Genomic DNA, 22,185 nt, shown 5'->3' on the forward strand with positions numbered 1-22,185 from the left:
TATATATATATATATATATATATATATATATATATATATATATATTTATATATATATATATATATATATATATATATATATATATATATATATATATATATATATATATATATATATATATATATGAGGTCGGCAATAATTTGCCGACTTCAATCTTTTTGAAGTCGGCATAAGGTCGGCAAAAATTATTTAATACAAAGTTCTAACCATAAAACATTAAAACAAGGTCAGCAATTTTTTGCCGACCTTAAATACTTTCAGATCGGCAGTTAAGTCGGCATTGCCGAATGCCGACCCTAATTCCGAGGGTTGTATATATATATATATATATATATAACTCATATATATATATATATATATATATATATATATATATATATATATATATATATATATATATATATATAAATATAAGAGTTATATATATATATATATATTTATATATATATATATATATATATATATATAAATAAATATATATATTTATATATGTATATATGTATATATATATATATATATAACTCTTATATATATATATATATATATATATATATATATATATATATATATTATATATGTTTATATATATATATATATATATATATATATATATATATTTATGCGTGCCGTATAAGTCGACAGTTTAAGTATCAAAAACCTGAATAAGGAAACGAATAATTAAAGGTGAAAAATTATGTCTACTTAAATTTTAAATGTTTTTTTTTATAAATTTCTTTACAAAACACACTGTGGAGTAGCATTGTTTAATAAATAGCCGAAGTCAACTTATAAAAATACGTATATATTTATGTATGTATCTATTTATTTATATATGTGTATGTATGCATAATTAGGTAATAACATCATTAAGTGCACGTTCAGTGTGGTTATGTTATGTTTCACAGTAATCAAAGTCAGATTTTGAAACAAGAAGTTCTAACAAAGCGTGCTATTGGAAAATGTCGTGCTACCCCAATAAACTATAAAGAAAGGTTATTTGTGTTAACACCAACACATCTTACATACTATGAAGGAAATGAAAAGGTTCTTTTTTAACTATTTGAGTTAATAAAAATTTTGATGAATAAATTTTTGTGCAATATATATATATATATATATATATATATATATATATATATATATATATATATATATATAAATTAGTAAAAACACTTATCTAATTTTTAAGTTTTTCAATTTAAGTGTTTTTACTAATTTATTATTGCTCTGTTCTTTTAGAACATTGAGCACTCTGTTTGTAGAATACACTAGCATAATTTATATATATATATATATATATATATATATATATATATATATATATATATATATATATATATATATATATATATATATATATATATATATATATATATATATATATATATATATATATATATATATATATATATGTTAGTGTTGTGACCAAAACTAAAAATTGTAACTAACTTAACTAAAAAAACCGTAACTAAAATTACCCGACTAACTTTTTAGTCTAACTAAAATTAGTCAACTAACTTTTTAGTCTAACTAAATTTAGTTGACTAACTTTTTAGTCTAACTAAAATTAGTCGACTAACTTTTTAGTCTAACTAAATTTAGTCAACTAACTTTTTAGCGTAACTAAAATTAGTCGACTAACTTTTTAGCGTAAATAAATTAGTCGACTAACTTTTTAGCGTAACTAAATTTAGTCGACTAACTTTTTAGTCTAACTAAATTTAGTCGACTAACTTTTTAGCGTAACTAAAATTAGTCGATTAAAACAAGCTTCAGTACTAAAAACTGAATAACCTATGAAGCCATGAAATTTTCACACACGATGGCACATTATTGTGGCGGTTGAATGTCCCAAATATGGTTCATAGGGGCACGTCAAATCAAATTCGTAACGTATTAAATCAACTTTGATTATTAGAATTTTGTCCCAGCTCTGAGACAACTACCAATGCGGTTGTTGCAACTGTTTATAAACACCCAATGGGCATGGAATCTAAAAATGGCACCCTTTGAACGTTTAATTAACATTCTGCAGTTTAATTTAACGTCAAATTCGTTGTTGGGAAAGCCAACTTGTTGGGGGTACTTTTGTTCTCACGCTCTAATCACCGCAATTTTTTTGAGAAACATTTTCATTTGACTTAACAACATTCTTGAGTTATGAGTTCGCACGATGCCTAAAAGTGTCATATCTGAAACATCAAAAAATCCTGCCCACGCCGCTGGTAAAGCAATATACGAAAAATAAAATTTTCGCAAGAATCACAAGCGAAAAGAAACTTACTAATCGATTCATTTCGAAAGAAGATTTTTGAAACCTACCGAAAGGACTCAGTTAAAAAATAATATCAGTTTTTTACTTCATAAAAATTTGCATGCGCGATAATTGACACTTATGAGTAATGAGCATTTAATTACTTAGTTCATTGAACAGATTTTTTTAAATGGAACATTTCAATCTTGTTTTTATGACGAATTTCAAGTTTTCTTCCGTAAGTGACCGTTCTTCAAGTGGATTTATCGAAAATTTTCCTTTCGAAATAAATTTTTTGATCATTATTTGAAAAAACAAACTATTAAAAATTTAATATGTTGCTATACTGAAGATAAAGTTTCATTACAAACAGTTTGATATATACAGATATTTTATTTTCACATTTCTTGCAGTTAGGCGAATAAACTTCCTTTATAGATTTCGAAACGTAGTTATTAAAAGCGCTCATTTCTCAAGTGCTACTTCCGAAAGTGAAACTTTTGGAAGTTTTGGAAGAGCATTATTTGAAATAGCAACTTGCGAAAGTCTAATTTTCAGAAGTATAATTTGCGAAAGTTACTTTGACAAATTTTAATGCTTCTATATATTCGTTACGAATAAAAATAAATACTAATTGTATATACCTTTTTTTTGTTATAAATTAAAAAATGTCATTTTCTATTTACTAAAATCTAAAATAATAATATATTTGAGTTTTTTTTTTATTAACTCAAATGATTCATATTTTTGAAATTTTTATATATTTTTGCATTATTTGAGACCCAATATGACATACTTTTGAAAAACTTTTTTTTTTTATAATATTAGGAACCTGCTTGATGTATAAGGGCCTTGTGGCACCCATAAAAATATTTTTTATTCAAAGTTTTTTTAAATCCAGTATTATTTTATTATATAAAACACATTTAGGGGTTGTCGGCTGACATTTTTAAAATAAGTTGTTTTTACCACCACCCTAATATATATATATATATATATATATATATATATATATATATATATATATATATATATATATATATATATATATATATGTGTATATATATATATATATATGTGTGTATATATATATATATATATATATATATATATATATATATATATATATATATATATATATATATATATATATATATATACATATATATATATATATATATATATATATATATATATATATATATATATATATATATATATATATAAGCGCAGGTGTAAGGGTGAACCAATTCAGTATTAAACCATCAATATTTTTACCTTTTAATTCCCATATATATTTTGACAGCATGGTGTCTTTTGAATACTATTTATTTTTAAAAGATTTCTTTTTCCCTTTTTAAATGATTGGCAAAACGTTTTTTCCATTCACCCACTGTTATGCCAATATATTTTTTATCAGGTATATTTTTAGAGGAAACAGCATATTTATATACCATATTTTTTGATAAACAACTTCCATTCATCGGACAACTGTTTTTTTGTTTAAAATTACAATTTTCTGTATTTTTGTTTCATTTAGGATTTTTTGTTTTGTTTAACAGAGCATTATTGTGACCTTTTATAATTCTCTCCATATTTTTTATGCAACTGTAGCTAACTTTAATTGTATTTCGATTAAAAATTTTATGTAATTTATTAGAGGGCAGGAAATGCTTATCAACCAATTTCAAAAACACTTTTCCTATGTTAGTGGAAACATTTTTGCTATATGGGGGGTTGAACTAAATTACATTTCTAGTTCTATTTCGCGTTTTTGTATTCTTTTTTTCAGGAAATGGAAAAAAAAAACAATTTTAAGATTTGTATACCATTTTTCATTTTATTAAATAAATGACAGTATATATTACTCTCGAGTTCATAATACAGGGGGGGGGGGGAAATAAAAAGGGAGGTAGGAATAAAAAGGGAGGTAGGAATTTTGTGTCCAGATTTAATAAAGGGGGGGGGGGGGGGGGGGTTGGGTGGGTGGGGGAATATCACGTTTTTCATAATTTATTGTTTCTTGATCTAGTGTACTATTAAAAATTTAAGTATAATTAATTTTTAATGTGGAGAGTTAATAAACGGAGGGGTATGATTTTTTTTCTCTAAAACTATATTTACCTCTATCAGATCGAGAAATATGACACCATGTTACAATAAAAGTATTTTTTCAACAAAAATCCCCATTTATAAATCTAAACTAATATTTTTTACAAAACTTGCATAAAACTATTTAATTCTAGCATGGCTAGAATTAAATAGTTTTTGTGGTCATTTTTTAACAGCTGTTTTACAATAATTTCAATTGGATTTAATATGCTGATATATGTTTTATACTTTGGTGAAAAATTAACCAAAAGCTCATTTCCGACAAATTAAGATTTACTAGGTTGAAGATTTTTAAAATTTTGCAACTAAAACAAATAAGTCTAGTAACTAGTAGAACAAATTTAGCTGTATATAACTAAGAGAAAAGTAGTGATTATGTTAGATAGAGTTTTGATGATTAATGATATTCAGTGTTATAAGAGGTAATTAAAAGAAGAAAGTGGGAACAGTATATTCGTCTTATTACTATTTATTATAGTAAATAGGTAATTAAAAAAAGAAAGTGGGAACAGTCCTTCTTATTACTAAATAATTTTTTTTTTTTGTTTGCTTTATACTTATTTTGTTTTAGAAGCCAATATCACACAATTATACATATTTTGTGATTATTAGCCAGAAAAGTCAAGGTCCTTTGATGCGGTTTCGCATTTTATGTTTAGTTTATATGGTTTAGTAGAGTTGTTCATTTTATATTTAGTTAACAGTAAGATTATGTGGTTTAATGTGATTCATTTATATTTATATTATAACTAACTTTTGAATATTTTAGTACAAATATTTGTTTTAACTTTAATTTAGCTTGATTTATACGGTTATTAGTAAAATTTTAATTTATATGGTTTGTTTAAGTCACTCTTTTTATTCAATATATATTTGGTATTATTAGTGACATCTATTATTTTTTTAGTTTATATTCATTTTAATTTAAATAATTTATTGAGATAGTTCGTACTGGATTTTGTTTATATTTAAATAAGTGTTTACAGTGTGGTACAGTTGTTTGTTTTATATTTAGTGCATATATATTTAAGTTTAATTTACATGGTTTATTGGAAATATTCATTTTACATTTCATTTGTTTTATACAGTTTAATGGAAACATTTTTTTTAATGTTTAATCTTTGTTTAGTTTTACTTAATTGATGAAATGCAGTCTAATTCTTATGTTTAATTTATGTTTAATTTGAACAGTTCAATCCCATAATAAATTTGATACATGGGAAAGAGAAAACTTTCCATTTACCAGAAAGAAACAACAGTACTTTTACGCGTATTAAGGTAATAATCCAGATTAATACATAGATAAATTAAGCAGAAAAATTAGAAATCTGATTATGGCAGAAATAACTACTATAAGTAATTACACTGTTTTTTTAATTTATTATCGGTGTGAGTAGTTGTCATAATTTTATCAATCAAATTTTGCAGGAAGCACTGCAATTATAAATGATAACCATTGTTGTGGTAAGGATAATGTGATAAACCAATTAACATAATATTACAAAATTCCTCAATTTGTTAGCCATAAAATACAACATCAAGCAGTAGTATTATAACAAATAACGAAAACAAACACATTATGATAAGGAAAAGTATGCGCAGAAATACTTAAAGAAAGAGTACAAAAAAATATCAGCGCTGAATAAATTCTTTTCGAGTGTATTAACTTTAATGATTCTTATATAAAGTTTGTTAAAAACAATCATTGTTTAAAGTCATCACTTATAAAATTTAATTTTTTCATAAATTACATTTATTATTTTTTTGAACCAAATGAAAAAACCACTTTTTTCAGCGCATAAAATGTTAAAAACCGTGGTCAAATTTGCATAGTCATAAAAAAGCTTGTTTTTGCATGCCTTCCTGGCCAAGCCTGAAAAATGTTTAAGGAACTTTAAATTCCTTTAACATAGAGATTATGCTTTAAGTTTTTTTATATTCATATAAAGAAGTTGTATAATTTAAGTTATATTTATTATTTTCTGCTTCTATTTAGTATTTTCTTTATTGACCTGATTGAAAAATTAAACTGTCAAGTTGTGATATATGGGTCAGTTCATTATATTTCAACTAATGGTCTGTGGGATCATCTCAGAATTTCTTGATTTTTACATATGTGCATTATGTAGATAGGTTAAATTTGAAATTTCAGACTTCCAAGTGCAACAGTTAAGAAATTATAGCCTTATAAACTTGACACAGTTGCCCCTCTCAGTTTTTAAATGGTCAAAATAGACTACTTTAAAACTTTATAACATTTTTCCCATTTTCAACAAGTTTTTCTACAAATTTTCAATCATTTTTTTCTACAACTATTTATTGATATTTTTTTATATAATGTTGATTGATCAATTTGATTGCTTTTTGCACTGCTAAATATTTTTTTGAAAGTGAGTTTTATTAAAAAGAACTAAATTTTTCTAAACAGGCAGATTAATTTAGATTTTTCTGTAGCTTTTAAGTATATTTTATTTTATATTTTTTATTGTATATTTTCTGTTTGCAGCTTTATATGATTTTTACTCTTATCAGATAACCTTATCAGGTCATTCATAAAAGTTAAAATTGCTGCAGTAATACATTTGATAAAAAGTTTGATTCAGCAGTTTCTAAACATTTTTTAAATTATCATAAAGAGTTTTTAATTTTCGTATTTTATTGTTTATTTTAAAGTCAAAAGGGAAAGAGAAAGGCTCTCTTGAGCTTTGGAAAATAAAAGCAATTGAACGAGTAGATGAAAAAGCTCTCAAAAAAAAGTTTTGTTTTCAGGTTAGTTTTTTTTTTTCTATTTTTGACTTTCATCTATTTTCACTTTCTTTGTTTATTTTATTCTTCTTAATTACAGATTGAATATGAAGATTATGTTTTATATATAATAGCAAAAGACGAAAAACAAAGATATGATTGGATGACAATTTTGAGAGAAGGTAAATGCAATCATTTTTATTTATATCTTATAACATCTTATAGTTTTATATAAATTTATTTAAAATCTCAGTCTAGAACTAATTTTGTTCGTTTGCAAAGTAATTTTTAATTTTTTTAATGTTCTGTTATTAGTCAAGTAACCTTGTTTAAAAATACCTTGTTTTAAATATATATATTAATCAATACATTTTCATTGAAAAACAACAGCAAATTAAATTTAGCAATATTGTTTTAAATACTTAAAATTAAGTTTGTTTTAAAGTTAAATGTTTTAAATCTAAAAGTTATATTTTTAAATTGTTCCTTTGTTTTAAGAAATTGTAAGAAAAGTTTTTTATTGACGATCACCGCTTTAACTAGTATCTAGTATCTTAACGTAGTTGTCTTTGAATGAATTTTCTTTTGCAATTTCTGAAGTAGATTAAAATAAAAAGAGTTGTTAGTCCTTGGCCTTGGCCTCGGCCTTGCCTTTAGGCCAAAAATTAAGGTCTTGGCCTTAAAACTGTTGGCCTTGGCCTTGATCTTGGCCTTCAAAATTTTGGCCTTGGCCTTCAAAAAAATTACAAAAAATTAAAGAATTAAAAATTTTCATTCTATATTTTTATGTATTTTTTGGTTTATTTTTATGTGGTTTTATTATCACAGCAATGTGGTTTTATTGTCACAGCGATTGTTACCTACAGTTTTGTTGATAATTGGCCTTAACGTAAGGCAAAAGTTTAAGCCTTTGGTCTTAAAAATATTTGTGTAGGCCTTGGACTTAAAACTCTTATTCTTGGTCATGACCTTAAAACTCTTGGCCTTGTCCTTGACCTTGTCCTTGGCCTTGTCCTTGGCCTTGTAACATGTGGCCTTGGCCTTATTACTTTTGGCCTTGTTAACAACTCTGCAGTTATATTAAAAAACATGTATAAAACTTTTCAAAAAAAGTTATCCATTTTACTAAAATTTATACTCTTATACGTTTATATAGTACTGATTCACATAAATGCTGAAAAGTCAACTTTACTCCAATAACATCAGTGAAGAGTGAAAAAAAGTATTGCAGTGGTCCTTGTGAGTTTTAATCAATGGATTCAAGCACTTTCTGACAGGTTATTCAATGCTACTACTATCTTATTCATATGAATCCAACTGCAAATACTCTATCAGTAACTCAGCAAATCAGCGACAATATAAAGCTATTCGGGCTACAGTAAACCTAACTATACTTCTTATAACTGACAAATCTATTAATAGAAAAGTTAACATCACGGCAAACAAGCAAGCTTCAAATACTGATGCTAACTTGGACAAGCTCTTTAATATTTCTGCCTGTTCCTGTCATATTCTTAGTGTTAACCAGAACTCTCTCTTTAATAAGTGGTTGACTGAATCTTATTTAATTTCCAATTTTTAAACTCTGAGAACACTCTGACCACTACAACTATCGTATGATCAGTCTTTTACTATTTACTCTTTACTATTTGATCACTCTTTACTATTTGAGTCTTTAATCATCAAATTTCTAACATCTTATCTTAAGTCTAATAGCTTAATTTCTGACAATCAATACAGATTTTGGTATTTTTGTTCTAAGGGTGACTTGTTAACTGCTCTAACTGAAAGATTCTATCGTGTATTAGAGGACAAGGGCTATTGCTCTGGACATATCTATAGCTTTCGATAAAGTTTGGCATGCTGGTCTTCTCCATAAGCTTGTCTTATATGATATAGATATTTATATCTCTATAAATCTCTTATTCCTTCCTGTATGGAATACTATTGTCATATTTGAGCTGGTTCTTCTAATGGTGCTCTTACTTCTCTAGACAATATCTAAAATTTCATTGTAAATGTAGTTGGACTTGCTTTATCTGCCAAGTTTGAGCCTCTCTTATATTGTCATAATGTTGCATCTCTTTCTCTTTTGTACAAATACTGTAATGGTCACTGCTCAGAGGAGCTATAATCTCTAGTTCTATTAACTAAAATTCATTCTTGCTTTACTCATCATTCATCATTGTCGCATTATTTTATAGTATTTGCCCCTGCATGTTCTAAAAACTTTTATTTGTTTAGTTTTTACTTCGCACTCCAATCCTTTGTAACTCTCTTCTATCTTCATGTTTTCCTTACTCATACAACCTACAACTTTTCAAGCCTTCTGTCAACTATCTCCTTGCTATTTAACTCTATTCTTTTTTTTCTAGTAGCTCCCAACTCAATAGTGGTTGCTTGCAGCCTTGATGGCAGTAAATCTAAATTAAAAGAAAAAAAGTTAGACACAGAAAGAAATCTTTAAATAGTTTTCAGTACAAATTTTAACTGGAAAAATCTAGTCATTACTGGTACTAATGTATTGGTGCCGAATCAAAAGTTTGCATCATGAAATCTTTTGATTTGACCATAAGTTACTTGTTTATTTGACTTTTATTCACTATTATAATTATAGAGTTTTTAGTTCCAGTTCGCTATTTTTGACAAATTGAAAAAATCCATAAAAAACCTACTAAACTGGTAGAATAAATTTTTCTTTAAAAGAAGATTCAACGCATTAGATATTTATTCATTATGCTAGTTAGAAGTAGGTAAAGATCTCTTTTACATTTTACACATACAAATGTATCAAATTATTGTTGAATAATTTTGTTGATTGTTTTCCTAATCGTTGTCAATAAGAAAAGATGTTGTTGTTTTAAATATTACAAGGAATTGATAGAGCAAAAGCACAGAAAAAACTTATTTAATAGAACAACAAATTTGAAGAAATCTCTGCTAAATAATGTTGATCAAACAACACGTTAACAGTTTTAAAGCAGCAGTTATTCATTCAGCTACTATAGTTTGCTTGTTTCATTTAGTTATGCTTGATGACGCACTAGTTCTGTCAGTTACAGCCCGTTTCATGCTTTGTTTAGATATTTATACATTTTGTTTTTAATAAGTTTCAAAAGATTAACATTTATTATAAAAAATACATAGTTGTATAAATGAATAAAACTATATATAATATTCATTAATACCTTAAAAATTCATTAGCAGTGCTTTGATACGTCATTAAAAATGTTTCAATAATATAAAAAAATTAAAAATCAAACTTATTTAATTGTAATGCTTTCAAAAATATTTATCTTTTTTTTAAATGTATTAACTTTAATGGTTCTTATATAAAGTTCATTAAAGAGACTTTTGTTGTCTAAAAAAGTCATTGTTTATAAAAACAAAATATTTTTTTATTTTTAATGCTTATTATAAAAAATGCATTTTTATATAAATTTTATTCATATAAATTTTTAATTTATGTATAATATAAATTAAACAAGTTATATACAACTTTGGATGCTTGTTTAAACTTAGATCATTATTAGTAAATAGTTACTTTAATGAAAAGCGTTTCACTAAAAAAATTAGTAAGAGTTAATGTCTCTAATGTATAATTCAGAATATTTTTCATTCAGTGTGTTTTTGAAATGTTTTTAGCCATACATATATACATACATTTCATACATATATACATACATACATACATAAATAAATACATTTTTTATTATTTATTCTTTTAATTAATAATTTATTTAAAAAACTTTATTTTTGCATAGTATATACAATTTGAATCTGATACCACTGTGAATTTGAGCCAAGCCAAAAAAAAAAAAGTATATCAGTGAAGATAGAGTTTAGACGGAGTTTTCAATAAATGATGTTCTTGACAAGTGGATTTCTTTCTTGACTAGATACAGTTCCTGTATCAAAGAAAAGTCTACATAGAAACAAAAAGATTGTGATTGAAAATGAAGCTAGAATAGTGAAAGAAGAAAATCTGGACAAAGTTCGGAGTTTAAAGTTCATCATTCATTTTGATACAAAACTGGTCAAACACTATCGAACTGACCAAAAATATCTAAAACTGTAGAAAGGCTAGCTCTCAGTATATCATCCCTCCAGTTCAATGAACCCTTAGAATTCTTGCTAAGAGTTCTAGAAACATCTAAAAGGCATGATCAAGCTATAGCTGTCTAGAACATATTAGAGTATTATGAGCTCACTGGCCAGGTCATTGGTTGTAATGCAGATACAACAGCCTCTAATACTGGAAAATACAAGGGTGCAACTAAGTTCCTGGTGAATCATGTGCCTAAAAGACCTGTGCTATGGCTGCTATGTAGGTAATTAAATATTTTGATAAAAAAATTTAAAACTTTGTTGCACAAAACTGTTGAGAAATTTGTACATTTTGTATCTTTTCAAAATTTATCTTTTAAGGTACCATATATCTGAAGGGCATATTTCCCATGCAATGGATTATATTCAAGGTTTAACAAAATCTCCACCATGTGCAATGTATAAAGATTTTCAAAAAATCTGGCCAGAAATAAGAGAAAGGAAAAATAATTTCAATCAGTTGCTTTTTTCAATTATGGAAGAGATGAGTATGTTGTAGGTACTGATTTTCATGCAAAGGTATTAGATATTAAGAACTTCTGCATAACAACCCTAAAACAAGATTGCTTTCAAAGGGGAGATTATAAAGTTCTTTGTGAGCTATTAGTCATTTACCTTGGTGGCCACGTACCTGATTTCCATTCAAACAACCAGGTGCCCACCATAAAGCAATGTTCATGGCTGATTGTCTATACTTGCTTACAATGCAGCTGACTTTAAAGATTAATTTAAAATTGAATAAAAGTGAGAAAGATATGCTCGAACTGTCAACTGACTTTATTGTCACATTTTATGGAGCATAATTTTTAAAGTCTTGCTCAGACTCCATTACATGATTTGGACACATTTATAATAAATAAGCTATATATATCCAAGTATGGTCCCCTGAAAAAGCTGCTCCATGCAAGCTTGGTCCGTCATAGTTGGTACTTGACCCCACAGCTAGTTATTCTTTCAATAGCAAATAGACATTTAGAACTGAAAGAGCTGGACTAGCTCAAAAGCTGCAATAAGGTTTCAGTTGTCCACAACCTGATGATTTTGAAAGGGAACAACCTCACCCTTCAACTCATGTAGTTCCCTTGTCAGTTTTGTCAGGCTTTATCACTAAGGAGTTCTGCAGCTTTTCTCGTTTAATTTTCATAATTACTGACCATATGTTTGATAATAGTTGTTCGTAGCTATTCATTAATTTATCGTTGTCATCTTTTAAAATTGCTATAGCTTTTTGACATTTTAATTGCTTGCCAATATCGATCAGAGATAAATGTATAAATTCAATACCTAAGAAGTCTGTACCATCTTCTATCTCATCATTATTAGCTTCTTCTTCATCAGAATTGTTATCCATAGCAACTGCATTATCATTATTTTCTTGGAAAGACAAACAATCTTCAACATCTTCCTTGATTGCTTCAATATACGTTGGAGAATAAGTTAAAAACTAGTTTTTAACTTAACACAGGAAAATAATAGTTACGTTTTCTGATCTAATTACACTTTCAACAAAAAGCTCAGTAAAAAATTGAAACACAAATATTTTGGGCCTAAACGCGCAATTAACTGGGATGCGCAACTAATTGTGTGCGCAATTAAGCAAGAGGCTACTGTAACTGTTAAATAAAAGATTTTTTTTTTCAGAACAAAAATAACTGAAAAATGGAATATTTTCTACTGTTTAATCATAAATCAGGGGCACCAAGAAAGGACGGGGAGGGCAAAAAATTCAATGCAACCTCCCATATGAAAATACCTTGAGTCAGAAACCTAAAATTTTTTTGGTGTGGCCTGGGACCAAATAAGGATGTTGAGATAGTGTGCATTTTGGTCAGGTTAAAAGTGCCATACCCCAGCATGGACTACTAATTCTTGTTAGTAATTAAGTTACTACAAGTGTTAGTAATTAAAATTAAAAGTAATTACTGTTTGTGCCAGTAATTAAATTACTAACAACTACCAAAAATATGTTGTTGCTATGCAAAGTAAGGTATCCATTGCAACCAAAAAAAATTAACCTCATAAGAATTTTGATCTCGTATTACTGTGAATTGTGATCGTATGTATTAAAGTCTCATTTTAATGCTTACACCCGATTTTGTGTACTTAGCCCAAATTAATTACTGTTAAAACAATGTTAATGTAAAAATAGATTGTTGCTATATAAAATTAAATACCATAGCAACCAAGTTAAAGTAAATATAAAATCTGAACAAGGATTTAAGAGGACAAGCAATTAATGGAAACTCGATTGAAGCATTATATAGCTCAAATAAATATCAGACATTGAATTTGCAAATTGTGTCAATTATTAGTTATAGTGCAGCAAAAAATAAATTTCTTAGATTTTTTTTTTAATCTGTGATTTCTAAAGTATAACTGAGATAACATGCTATGACAAATTTATTTCACACATTGTTTTTTCTTAAATCTTTAAATACTCTAAAATAACATGTACTAATTTTTTGTTTTAAAAACCTAGATGTAATTGAAATATAACACAACGTTGATGTCACTGAAATTACTTATTTATAATTTATTATTTTATAATTTCAATATTCAAATGCTCAGTGTCCTGGCAACTAAAGGATTTAATATAAATAAATTATCAATAAGTTTCTCTTAATATATATATAGATACTATAATTAAATAAGTTTTCAAGATTAGATAACTAAAATTTTTCCCATTTCGTCCACCTACTGACTCACTGTGTGCTGCAATTACACAAAGTAAACAACTATTATGGCTGACAGAAAAGTTATATTTTAATACGAAAACATCGTTATTTATAAAACTTCTTACTAAGTTTTTTCTCAAAAAGTTACCAACTATTGATTTAAGTTTTGATAGTTTCAGAATGTACAAATGTACTACTTTTAAAAACAAAACAAAAAATTTATAGGATTTGATATAAGGTCTTAGGTTACCTTCAGGATACCCGTGCAAACTAAAACAAACAGCTAAAGCAAAAAAAACAACCAAGGCAAAAAAAAAACATATGAGGTGACTAAGAATAAAACCCTGAAATTAATCAAGAATATTAGAAACAACGAAAAAAACTAGAGAAGCAATCTCAAAGAAATAAAGAAAGAATTTCTTCAAAAACGAAATATAATGAAATAAATAAGTTTTTAGTAATTCAAGTCTTACACAGCAAAACGCGTCTTAACACTTTTGAAGCAGAAGTCAAAAAAAATAAATGTACTTATAAAGATTTTTTGAATTTTTTTTTTAGTTGTTGTAAATATTATTATTAATTAGAAATTGTATGTGTTTGCTTTTTACAAAATAGAAGTTGAAGCCAAAGAGAATAATTTACAGCCATCACACCACCCTGGCGTTTTCATTAGTAGCTTGTGGACTTGCTGTACAGGAAAAGAAAAGAATTCACGCGGCTGCAAAAATTCCTTCTGTTTTGAAGATGCGATCAATAAAAGTGCCAGTATATTTTTTATTTTTTATTTTCCTTCAAATAACACTTTTCTAAACACCGCTGCATTTGACATTTAAACTATTTATACATCCTTGAAAAATTGACTTTTTATTTTCTGCACACCTTTATATTTGGTTTTTAACAATCTGCATTCCCTTATATTTGATTTCTTGTTGAACTGCTGTCAATCTTAATAGAATGGAGTTTTAAATGTTGAAGGATATTTAGGACCTCGTGAAAATGGAAATGATCATTGTGAGATAAACTTTAAAGTTACCGCTAAGTTTGATTACAACACAACTCAAGAAACAGATCTACCTTTAAAAAAAGTATGTTTGCTTTCATAAAATTTTTTTTTACAATATATTTTTTTAAATGGATAAGTATAAATTATTGTTAATAAATATAATTTACTGCTGTAAATTATATTTGTTAATTTAATAATACTGCTGCTAAATTAAAGTCTTGGTCTTTACTTATGTGTTGATGATAAAGATTTATATTTCACACTTGCAAAATTGTAATATGTTGTTATCGAGTATGGAGATAATAAATATTTTAAATCTCAGGATTGTGAGATTGATAATGAGATTTAAAAACTATAAAAAGTATTCTATTTTTTATTTAACGTTCTTTAACAAATGTTTTGAAGTAGTTTCTACAACAGCACACACATGACACTACATCAACAAAGTAGTTCTTTATACTTCTCAACTTCTTGTATATTGTTTGTGTCTGATTCAGATTTTTTTTAACTCTTTATGGTATAACAAAATCACAATTGCTTATACGTTTTTAATAATTTAGCTTTGAAGAATAAATTGGTTAGTTATTTTTTTGCTTTAATTGTTTTGATAAATTTATTTAATAATATTATGCTGTTAACTTAATAGAGAAAAAGTTAACGGTTTTCACATGTCTTGATTTTTTTTTTAATTACTAAAATAAATTTTTTTAAAATAAGTTCATATTTAGTTCATGTTTTTTTTATCGTTTATTTGAGAGATAATTATAACACAAGAAATTTTCTAGAAAAATTTTTGTTATGTTCATATTTATTTTTATTATAAAAAATGTGTAGAAAATTACAAACAATAAATTGCAATCAATTCGAGCCTTACAACTTATCAATTTCTTCTGCCTGAACTCTTAAACAATTGTGATTTTATACTCTCATTTAAACTCTTTAACTGTGTATAAAATTTTTCAAATATGTTTTTAATATATAAAAAATATGCAATTTTTTTTTATAGATTGCGTAAAATCTTATTTTTATACACAATCAAGAAAAAGATAAAAATAGGAAGTAGTTAAGATTTATAAATAAAACATTAAGATTATTATCGATTTATTGAAGTTATAATAGTTTTATCAATAACAGAAATAAAATCACTCGAAGCAGAATCATTTGAATCATTTAAAAGATTTATTGTGTCTAGTTTATTGTAGATGGAATTGTTGATGTATATTATGTAAATACTGCTATGATATAAAAAAATATTGAATTTCATAACAGTATTTTTCAAATTTAGTAAACCATGTCATTTTTTATTTTTATATTAATACTGGTTATTTTTTCATTTATAATCAAATAAATAATCACATAAATCAGGTCACATAGTTACATACACTAGTTCTAGCAAAGCATGAAGTTGATAGTAAGTTGGTTGTAGTCTGGTGTCCAGTAAATATCATAAAAAATAAAACAAGTTCATTGTTACAATTGACATACTCATACCTGAGGTTATCCTCCAGATACCCATATCTAAGGGTAGGTATATCAAGTATAGGTATCTCCAGATACCTATACTTGAGGGTGTGCTCCATGTACCAATACTTGAGAGCTTCCTTCAGATATAGTTTTTTTATTTTTAATATTGTTATAGCTTTCCTTGCCCTTTGTTTGAAACACATGCCTTTAAAAAGCAATGTCATGTAAACAAGTTAAGCAAAATACTACATTAAATTGAAACAAATTTAAGACACCCATTAAATTGAAACAAATGTTAGACATATTGAAATGCACAAAATTAAAGTTCTTCGTTATTAATTTACATATATATTTTCTGTCCTAAAACTTTTTAAGACATTGTAAGAACCCTGTAAACTAAGGACTGATTTTTTACTCAGAACTGGTTATCATCTCCAATTTTTTATAGCTTCTTAGTTTAGTACTTTCTTAGTTTAGTATTTTCTTCAATCAGCTTTTTATAAAAGATAAATACTATTTTGAGAAAAACATTTACATTTTTATAAAGAAAACAACAACAAAAAAATAGAACTTAATGTAAACAATCTTTGTAAACTACTAGACATGGCAAAAAATTACCATAATTATCACTGCATGTTAGAACTGCTGTCATTTGTTTATTGTTTGTTGTTGATAATTTTTTAGGATTTTTAAATCCTTTTTAACAAACAACTTTGGCTTTACCTTATAGGTTAAATTTTAAACCTGACTCATCAATCAAAAACATGAAGACTTAAATTGTGCTCAAGACGATCTTCTGCTACTTGTTGAAACCAATTGTCAATTATTTTTGATTGTGTAGACACTGCTCTAATTAGTTGCATGCCACTATCGTGATCAAATTTTGCTTATTCATAAAGTTTTGTTACCATGATTTAGATGGCCATTTTTTAATAAGTTTGACTTGATTCTTTTAATTAAAAAACATGCAAAAAATAATTATACCTTTTTTTATACTTGTAGCTAGTATAATTGTATACACAAAAAAAAGTATACCTTTTACTGGAACTTTTTTTTTTTGGTTACTTTTTTACTTTAGTTGAATTTGTTTCAAGTAATATTATATATGATGAATCAAATTTTTTTGCATATTATTTCTCAAAATTAAATTTTTCACAAAATAACGTTTATAGATTTTTAATCTGAATCTTGCTTACCTATATTATTTTTAAAATAATATAGGTAAGGTAAATTTGAAATTTATATTCAACTTGATTTTGCAATAATTTATTATAATTTTTTTTTACATATTTTTATTTGGTTTGTTCTTGTTTTTATTTATTAAGAAAAAAAATTTTTATTTCAAATAATAAACAAGGTACAAAGTTTTGTTAAAATTTCCATACTTAGGATTCATCAGTAATTAATTATTCCTACAGTATATAAAGCTTATTAAAAAATATATTTTTTAATTATTTGTTAATGTTTGTATGTTTATATCATTTAAATGAATGTTTGCATAATTTTAAAAATATTTTTTGTTATCACTTTATTTAAATACAGGACCAAGAATACACTGTAATTGATGTTTCCCAAGTTAATTGGTGGCTGGCACGTGATGAATTTGGGTATGCTACAAAATATGTCATTAAAAACAGTTTATGTCATAAATTTTGTCAATAGTTGCAACACTTAACTTTGTTTTGATGTTAAAGTTTTGTTCTTTTTTCATTCATTTTTTCCCTGGAGTTGTACATGCATCTTTCAAATGCATTGATGTTAATTTTAAAATCCTTAAAAATAAAATAATTTGCTTATTCTGACTTTTTTTACATTGGTATCTTTGTTTTTAATTTTAAGTTATAAAATAGTTTTTAAATATAAAAGTATTGTTGCTGATTCTTTTTTCAATTTTATAAAATTATATTGTAACAAATAATTATCTAAGTTCTGCAAGTACATTTCAAATAACTGGCTTAATTTAAAAAAATATATATAAAAATATCTAGAAAAATTTAAATACTGGTTATTAATATTGTATTAGACTGGTTAATGTTTTATTGTTATTTTATTGTGTGGCATCTTATTGTAATGGTAGCACACTTGCTTTGTACACGTCTCTCGTAGTACCATCCTGCACCTTATTTGTTAAGGTTCCTGTTTTGGGAACAGGGTTGTTACGACATAATGTCTGGTAGATCTGTCAACATATTTTCAGACATATTTTCTGCTGACATAAAATCTGTCTGACAAAATATTTCCAATATGTTTTCTGAAAACATATTTTGACATTTTATGCCTGAATTATTTTCTGTTTCAGAACAAGTCAAACTAATTTGATTGTTAATGTTATTGCTGGTTTTAATAATGTTATTGTTAATGTTATTGCTATTTGATTGCTAATGTTATTGCTTAATTATTTCCTGTTCAAAGCAAGTCAAACTAATTTGTTAATATATTTTCATTTTATTCATCTAATTATTCTGAAATATGTTACTAAATTGTTAGTTCAATTTTTATTTCAAGAATATAAAACATAAAACATGTCCAAAATAAAGTTATGTTAAAATATGTCAGACATTTTGACGTAATTTTGTGTCAGCAGAAAGTAATTCACACATAAAATTATGTAAAAATATGCCGATAGAAAACATGTCAGACATATTTTATGTCAGCAGATAGAATTATGTCAATAATTCAGACATAAAATTATGTCAAATACATCAATAGAAAATATGTAGGACATATTTTATGTTGGCAAAAAATATGTCTGAGACATATTCAACAACCCTGTTTAGGAGTTATTTTTGCCTTAAAAAGGGAAACAAAATTGCGTTAGTATTGCTATTGTACTTTTGCACAAGTATTGCTATTGTATTGTACTGTTGCACAAGTATTGCATATAATATTGTACTGTTGCACAAGTGTTGCACTCCGACTCCAGTCATTGAAATTTTCAGAGTACAAGTCCAACTCCAAATCTAAAGCAATTTTTTGAAAAATTCTTTTAATTCTTTAAAAAATAAATTAAAATTTTTTTTTTTTGTCAAATTTATGAAAAGTTCTCTGAGGTTTAGTATGAATATAAGGTTAATTGAATATTTTGTACATACCTGTGCAATACCGAGAAGTTTTACTATTGGAGTCGGAGTCTCGATTTTGTTTAGCGACTCCTCTAAAAATGTTGCGACTCCGACTACACAGCCCTGTGCACAAGTATTGCTATTGCATTGTACTGATGATTTATTTATAAACATTTGTTTACTCTAATTTTGTTTCTCAAACTCTGTATATTAACAAAAAGTTGTTAATATACAGAGTATATTACCAATTTTGTAGGTTGTTACTATAGTTACTATTTTAAGTTTTTATAAGATTCCATAGTTTTTATAGCATGTTTTTTTAATTCTTCATTGACTTTTCATATAAGTCAAAAGTTTGACTTATATGAATAAGTTTTAGATTTATATAAACTAAATTTGTAACAAGTGAATGCAATATTTACTTGCTTGATAAGAAAAATTTATCTGCAAAAAACTTTCTAAATTTGTGCTGAAAAGCTTTTGCTTAGTTTTCTAATTATTTTTTTTCAGGTATCAAACCTAAGTGAAATGAGAGTGAACAAATTTGATATCTGAATAAACTTAATTCCTGAATAGATCAAAATAAAAAAACACAATTTGTTTTATAAAATACTTAATTATTATCATTGTTACTGAAACATGAAATCAAAAGCATTTACATTATAGTACATTTATAGATTATTTGCTAAATGCAATAAATTTGTTTATCCAATGTTTTTAAAGTTATTTAAGCTTAGAACCAAGAAGTTTATGGTTTGATGCCGGCACTGTTCAGATAAGCAACATAAACAAGGAGGAAGGAGATGTAAACTGGTTAAATGCTCTTCAACAGTGCACTGTGATAGGACTGCTAGATCTTCTTGGAGCACCTAATTTACCAAAATATATATAATGAATTAATAGGGTATTAATCAAAATAAAAAAGGTATTAACCAAATATATATATATATATATATATATATATATATATATATATATATATATATATATATATATATATATATATATATATATATATATACCCTTGCATGATCTTTAAATTTTTTTTTCTATAAAACAAAAATAGCAAAAAACAAATGAAATATATACAAAAATATATGCAAAGTATATACAAAAACAGAATAAAATGATACAAATAACAAAACAAAAAACATCATTAATAATTTTTGTATATTTTTAAAAAGCAAAACTTAATGTACTTGATGTACCGCAACTTTTTAATTCATTTATCATTATATATATCTAACTCTAAAGGCCTATATATATATATATATATCTACTAAAGGCCTGTATATATATATATGTATATATATATATATATATATATATATATATATATATATATATATATATATATATATATGTATATATATATATATATATGTATATATATATATATATATGTATATATATATATATATATATATATATATATATATATATATATATATATATATATATATATATATATATAAATGCCAATCTGTTAAATTTATTTATTTGTTTTATAGAAAAATTGGTCATATTCCATCAAACTTTGTTGTCAGACATTTTGGAATTGAAAGTGAAAAGTATTTTTTAACTTTTCTTACATTATTATGTTGATTATTTATCAACATTGTGTTCTGTAGCATTACTTAAGTACTAAATTACAAATTTTCACTAAAGCTCAATTTACAAATTGTATTAGAAGTGAAATTGCAGAATTGTAAAATAATTGTAGAAATTATGTAGCAAAATTTTTTTCCAAGAACTTTTAAAATTTTGAACTAGTGTGACAAAATTAATAAAAGAAATTGAGAAAAACATGAAACTAACATATCATGCCTACTCTATAGGTTTGATTTTATTACCTCGCCAAAGGACAAGGCAGAGCTATTTCTAAAGAACTTCTCCTGTGATTCAACTATTGAATCTAATGACCACACTTTTTCTGTCATTCCAGGGAAACAGATTGTTTGTTTTTTTAAACTAATTTATTCCCAACAAGGCTGCAAGTGACCACTATTAAGTTGGGGGTTTTATTATATTTTTAATTTTTTTATTCTAATTCACTCTCGACAAGGCTGCAAGCAACCACTTTTAAGTTAGGAGTTACTAGAAAACGAAGTATAGAGTTATGACCAAGGAAACAGTTGACAGAAGACGTAAAACAAAGGCTCAAGTCTGGCAGGTAGAGCAGATCCAACTGCATAAATAAAGTGTTTTTGGACCTTGTCTAAAAGAGAAAGAGCATCATTAGAAGAACCAGCCCAAATATGATGACAGTGTTCCATACAGGGACGAATAATAGATTTGTAGAGGATGGAATCAGGAGTAATATAATGGCGAGCATTATAAAGAGAATCAACCTTAGCAGATGCTAACTTAGCTAACTTGCAAATAGTTCTGTCTTTGGCATTCTTTTCTATCCTTGGCAGAAGTAATAAGATCAGTCCCATGAATTAGAGCTGAAATATAAGACATACCTTTTTTAATGACACTATTAATGATCAAAGTTCTAGGTTTAGTAAACTGGGAATAATGAAGCTTAGTATCAGAGCTGCACAAAAAGATGAAAACCAGGAAGTATAATGAGGCTTGACATGGAACTGACAAGAAGAAAGAAAAGCTCTTATACCTGTCTGGATCCTAGATCTGTAGTACATTTATCAGCGGGGAGATTAGCAGATTATAGTGGATTAGGAGATTAGACAGCAGGCTTTAGCTCAATTGCAAAGAAAATTACAAAAAGAATCCTAGTCAGCTTTATGGCAGTAGTAA

General features: G+C 26.0%; 1 protein-coding gene across 4 annotated transcripts in view; it reads left to right on the top strand.

The window, feature by feature from the left end:
- Positions 1-838: 838 nt before the first annotated feature.
- LOC100192226 (cytoplasmic tyrosine-protein kinase BMX) overlaps positions 839-22,185 on the top strand; it is a 32,037-nt gene continuing 10,690 nt past the window's right edge. Inside the window, exons 1-7 of one of the 4 annotated variants that reach the window (XM_065814696.1) lie at positions 839-1,044; positions 7,040-7,135; positions 7,212-7,293; positions 14,509-14,658; positions 14,878-14,978; positions 17,903-17,967; positions 20,934-20,993. In XM_065814696.1, coding sequence (XP_065670768.1) covers positions 895-1,044; positions 7,040-7,135; positions 7,212-7,293; positions 14,509-14,658; positions 14,878-14,978; positions 17,903-17,967; positions 20,934-20,993 — 704 coding nt within the window. In that variant the 5' untranslated portion in view covers positions 839-894. The remainder of the gene's footprint in view (positions 1,045-7,039; positions 7,136-7,211; positions 7,294-14,508; positions 14,659-14,877; positions 14,979-17,902; positions 17,968-20,933; positions 20,994-22,185) is intronic. The other 3 variants (XM_065814697.1, XM_065814699.1, XM_065814698.1) reach the window with 3 other exon arrangements.

This window comes from Hydra vulgaris, chromosome 12 (genome assembly GCF_038396675.1).
Source record: "Hydra vulgaris chromosome 12, alternate assembly HydraT2T_AEP".
Lineage (NCBI taxonomy): Eukaryota > Metazoa > Cnidaria > Hydrozoa > Anthoathecata > Hydridae > Hydra > Hydra vulgaris.